The 5,321-nt window shown below is 60.7% G+C and overlaps 2 protein-coding genes across 2 annotated transcripts in view; one reads left to right on the top strand and one right to left on the bottom strand.

The window, feature by feature from the left end:
• The first annotated feature begins 616 nt into the window (after positions 1 to 616).
• LOC119099073 (NF-kappa-B inhibitor cactus) lies at positions 617 to 4,503 on the top strand. Its single transcript, XM_037222131.1, has 3 exons — positions 617 to 1,048; positions 3,037 to 3,142; positions 4,243 to 4,503. The coding sequence occupies exons 1-3, from the start codon at positions 663 to 665 to the stop codon at positions 4,501 to 4,503; spliced, it is 753 nt and encodes a 250-aa protein (XP_037078026.1). The 5' UTR covers positions 617 to 662.
• Positions 4,504 to 5,155: 652 nt separating this feature from the next.
• LOC119099065 (brother of CDO-like) overlaps positions 5,156 to 5,321 on the bottom strand; it is a 2,290-nt gene continuing 2,124 nt past the window's right edge. The window contains exon 5 of the mRNA XM_037222119.1: positions 5,156 to 5,250. Within this exon, the coding sequence (XP_037078014.1) occupies positions 5,156 to 5,250 (95 nt within the window). The remainder of the gene's footprint in view (positions 5,251 to 5,321) is intronic.

Raw genomic sequence — 5,321 nt, 5'->3', positions numbered from 1 at the left:
TCAAACTGTGTTGTCACCACCGAACTGTCCCACGACAGGGATGTTTCCTCCTCTGGTGCATGTTGCTTGCTTGCTTGCACATGATATCTGCTGAGCTGCAAGAGAAAGTCCCGTCAGCTTCAGAACGTGCGTCACTCGGCCCTTTCCGTCCGATATGTGTGGCGCTCCTGTTGTTTACTGACCCGGAGGACTTTCCTCGGCCATCTTCCGCCTGTCTCGTTAGAGGCGCGCCTGGGGAACACATCCTGCTGGTGCCGCCTAAATGCTGACGAGGGACACGAAGGCAATGGTACTCAATTGAAGTCGGAATCGGATATCATCGAACAGAACTCACCCCAGTCTCCGTCTTTGCGGGAGTCCCCACCCGTCCCCTGGCTCGCCATGGGTGCTGAGTCCACCCGGGTTCCGTGCAACCCCACACAATGCTCGAACCCCCCGACAGCCCGATGGGACCTCCCTCCACGCGACGAGCGACGCTGTGTGTAATCCGGCCATCCCCGGCCATCCCAGGCGCGCGCAGATTGCCGGCCGGCCGTCGCGCGGCGCCACCGTCGCCGGCCGGGATTCCCGGCACGGCGAGCCGGCTGGCGCGTCGTCGCGCCACAGTGCGGGCTCAGTAGAGCGGCGGGGAGGTCGGTGCAGCCGCGCGATCGACGCCGAACATGTCACACAACGGAGTGAACGGCGGCTGGAACGGCGAGGGCACGACAGTCAGCGACTGCGCGGCGGCGCTGCCGACACGCGGCGCGGCCCCTCACCGGCTGCGGCTCGGCAAGCAGCGCGACCTGGCGCCACTCGACAGCGGCTTCGTGTCGGGCCTGCTGTCGCCGGCCGATGGCCTGTCGCCGGCGCCGGGCGCGCCGCCGCTGCGCTACCCGAAGGAAGCGTCGCAGCGGCCGGGCGAGGGCGCGGACGAGCGGCTCAGCGCCGGCCTGAGTGGCCTCCAGCTGGACGAGTGTGAGCTGAGCGGCGCCGAGCGCGGCGTCTGGGAGCGCCGCTACCTGCAGGTGCTGGACGAGGCCTTCCGCGGCGACGAGGACGGAGACACGTGAGTGCAGCGGGTGGCGCCGGCAGCGCGCGGCCGCCGGGGCGCCGCGTGGCGCTCTTCGGCTCTGCGTGGCGGAGCGCCGACGGATATCTACCAGCCGTGTTAGCCAGCATCGGGCTGGCGTGCTTTGCGTCAGGGTTTAAGGGGAAGCCACGTCACCATTCGAAACATGGCCGAAGGTGGGAACGCGTGATGTTGCTGCAGCCACGGCAAGAAGGCTTTATTCCAGTCATGCATTTCCGTGGATCCTTTGCGTTTAAAATCCAGCGGGCTAGCACAAAATCGCAATTGGAGTGTCACAACTCGAAGTTTTGCCTGAAAATCAAATTGAGTGCGTTGCGAACGTGCAAATTCTTTTCACGTCATAGAACAATATTGCGTGCTATTGATCTAATCATTTTTACGTGGCGGCCCCGAAGTTGTGTTGACATTTAAATGCGCATCCAATCCAAATCCAAATTCACGCAAAAAATTTAAAAGAGTTGGCATGTGCTAACAGGGGTTAGTTACAATGCGCGTAAGTCCTGTTCGCATTGTAGGCGTTAACATAACTGGGGAACCAATGAATAATGGATACATAGCTCGAGTTTCAATCACTACCACCCCTCCCCCTGCTGTTAGTGTTGGTGATGTGTTTGGCCTCGTTCCGATTTGACCCACATTCGCCTAGTTGTTGTCCTTCGCATGCCTTTGTTCCTCCTCGCATGCCCTCCAGTGGACAAGGCTTGTCGAAATCCCCGCCGCGCGCCTCCACAAGCTCGAATGTCACAACCACAAAAACAACGCGGCGGACTTGCGAAAACCGCTGGAAAGCTCCCACCATCGCCCGCCTGACACCCATTGACGTCGCCTGCCGTGCGCGCCGGGCGGGCGGCATCTGCGCAGCGGTTGCCACCACCGCCGGCCGCGCGCCCTCGCGCTCCGGCGACGGGCCTGCCGCCTGGGAATTCCGGGGGCGCTTGCCCGGCGCGAGCCAGCGACCCGCGCTGCCGGGCTTTGTACGGCGGCACCGAGGGCAGCGCAGGGCCTCGGCCGCCGAATGAGCGCGGAAATCCCAGTCGGCACAGGGCCGGGTCAAGGTCGGCGGCGGAGGGCCGTCTGGAGCTGCCGTGATGGCCGGTCATCCCCAGAACGTTACGGTCCGTCCGGCCGGCTGTTCTAGGCTGGCGTCACCGGGATTACGACGGTGGGCGCGCGGAGCGGCTGTGGGAACCGCGTCATTCACAAAAAAGACGAGCACGGGACCACGGACCGCAGGTCCTGTTATGGTGGCCAAAAGTCCTGGGGAGAAAGACCACGAGCTGTAGACTGGTTCTTTCCGGATGGATGATTAATGGCTGCAGCACACAGCACCTGCCGGCAGCGATGAACGGTCTTGCAGTGACCATTGTGGTGCGGCGTGCCCTGCGTGATGATCGTGACATGCTGCGGGTTGCGGCCGTGTGACTCGTCGGGTCCCAGGGAAAGACTCCAGTGCCATTTTAACGTTTCTCCTTTGCTAAATCATGGCAGTTGGCGCCAGGGTATATTGCCGGGCCCTCTTGATTTGAATTATGATCAGCCAGCCTTTGTCAGGAGAACGGGGACTTAACATGTCTTCAAATACAAAATCCGAGACTTAAAATCCATTTATCTCGGAGTGAGATCTGGCCGTGAATATTTGGCTACTCTCGTCCTCGCGAGCCGTTCCATCTGCATTCCACCGGGCAGGACCCTCGCGCGTCCTCTTCCTGCCGCCCTGCTACTTCGTATGTATGCTGCGGGCCGGCTCGGCGCCCGTCTCTCTGGCCGTCCTCGCCCGAGGTCACGTCGGGGTCGCGGTGACGCCGGGTTGATGCGGTCTGTCGGCAGGCCGGCCGGCCCCACCGATAGCCAGCGGACTTTCCGCCCCCTGTGAAAACAGCGGTCGGACAGACGGCTGCCGGTGGAAATCCCGCGGTAGGCTCCGTTCTCACCGGCGACGTTCTCACCGGCGCCCACCGTTGCAGGCACCTTCACCTGGCCATCATCTACGAGTACGCCGGCGTCGCCGAGTGCCTCGTGCGGCTTGTGCCGCACCCGGACTTTCTCAACCTCCGCAACAGCTACATGCAGGTGAGCGGGGCGCCGCGGCTGCGGTGGCACCGAACCGGCAGAGGCCAGGGGACCGCCGGTCCCGATCTGCCGGCGCGGGGCCAGCTGCAGTTTCCTGTGTTCTCGCGGAGCGCCTTGTTGCTGTGGCTGGGTGCAGTTTTGTTGCCTCGTAGTTCAGAACAGGATTGGAAGCTTCCAACAAATTATGGATGTTAAGTAGATTTTTGGGTCCATGACTCCATCCATGCATGCAAATTCAAAGATCTCATGTTAAGTTTCTGAGATGTTGAGAATGCAGTTGCATCGCTGATAAGAGTAATGTCACGTTCCCAGTGTGCAGGAAGGTTACACACATGGTTCAGCGGCGTCTTATTTTTCGTTGACTTTTGGAGAACTCAGCTCGATTTGTCAGTCGGTTGAATTCCTTACAGTGAAAGTAATTTTTCAGAACTATATTTCGGAGAATTATTGAGCCGGCTTGTGGCCTAAGAAATAGTGGCTTGTGGCCTGGGAAACAGGATATGTCGTTCACCGCTCACACACCCACACCTGCCTTAATACCTGCCGTACTGTGGGCCTGCCTGCCGCTCTCAGTATCGGCCGGGCGGACAGCCTGCCATCTGGTGTCGTCCTACACTCACCGTGATCATCCTCGTATATTGTGTCGATATTCCAATGTGCCTGCATGAACGAGAAAAATCCCCGGTAAATAATATTGCCGAGTTGACTTCTGACACACAGCTATGATTGTATAGACGGATCGAATGGTTGTAACAAAGAATGTGCCGACAATACCTGGGTGTTTCGCAGTTAATGACGCCACCGATACCTGGCATGCTCTTTCCGCCAGGGGATTCTTGGGCCGTGATGTGATTAGATTGTGTCAGTTCTAAAACTGTGTCCGTCACGGCGGCCCAGCCTGTCGACCACAATCTTAAACTGATTGTCAGATCGCTATCCCCAACCCGGCGCTATGCTCGGCTCGCAGACCGGTCGTACGGACAGAAATCCCATCGCCGGTTCTTGCCTCATCGGCGGCGGTTTCAGTTGCCATTTACGGTCAGACGCCCAGCGGCGTGTCCGTTGCCCCAGCTGTCTCCTTACGCCGCCCCCGTTGGCAGACGCCGCTGCACCTTGCGGCGCTGACCGGCCAGGCGGCGCTGTGCCGCCACCTCGTGGTGGCCGGCGCCGACACGAACCACCGCGACAGGCACGGCAACACGCCGCTGCACCTGGCCTGTGAGAGGGCCGATCGGCGCTGCGTGCAGGCGCTGACGGCGCCCGTCAGCGCCTGCGAGACGCGGCTGGCGGCCCCACGCTACGCGCTGCCACCGGCCGCGCCGCCGCCGCCGCTCGACGAGTGGAACTACCAGGGTGAGTGAGCAGCGCCAGGTCCGATGTGCCACGCCTGTAGAGGGGAGGAGCGGGGAGGCGAGTGAGCCATGGGTCCCTGACAGTCCAATAGGCCGATCAGGAGAAAAGTCCGGTGTCTTTTAATTGGACTGCACAGAGATTCGATATCAATGGACGCAAAGGACCGTGGCGGGAAATGTGTCGAGAAATCGTGCGATAGGATTTCGGAGATTGATGAAAGCAAAACCAGCATTTCTTGAAATACACGGTTGGTCTTTTTGCACCTCAGCGCATAAAAACAGATCAGATTCAGATGTAGCTTCTGTCCTGTCTGATTATTATTATTACGAGAGAAAAAATCGTGCGAGAAAAAAACAACCGTACCATTCTGAGACCCAAGATCATTGCATTCAGGACGGCGACCTTGCCCCCCCCCCCTTCCGCCGCCGCGCCGCAGCTGACGCGTCTGTCGCCCGCGCTTTTGGTCGCGCTGAATGAACTTCCGGCGGCGCCTTCGCCCATTGTCGGGCGCTTTGTGGACTGCAAACCGCCGCTTTCCCGCCTGCGCCGGGGGGCGTCAGGTCGCGACGCTGAGTAACGCGGCTTTGCGTCACGCCCCCGGTCGCCACGAGCCTGGCTTCCGGCGCGCGGCGGTACGCCGTACCCGGCACCCCTCCAGATCTACCCGGCCGGGATACCAGCGCGTGTAAAAACCTCGGACGTGTCGCACGGCCGTCGGTCGGGCGGCGGAGCGTGACTTCGCGGCTTCGGGCCGTCTGCCGGCAGCGGCGTGTTTGTGTTTGCCATGACGGCATGGCTCCCGCCGGATGTCAGATTCGCTCGGCGC

Source organism: Pollicipes pollicipes, unplaced genomic scaffold, assembly GCF_011947565.3.
Source record: "Pollicipes pollicipes isolate AB1234 unplaced genomic scaffold, Ppol_2.1 Scaffold_2555;HRSCAF=2994_pilon_pilon_pilon, whole genome shotgun sequence".
Taxonomy (NCBI): domain Eukaryota; kingdom Metazoa; phylum Arthropoda; class Thecostraca; order Pollicipedomorpha; family Pollicipedidae; genus Pollicipes; species Pollicipes pollicipes.
The sequence above is the reverse complement of the archived record's forward strand: the minus strand, read 5'-3'. Positions and strand labels throughout refer to the sequence as shown.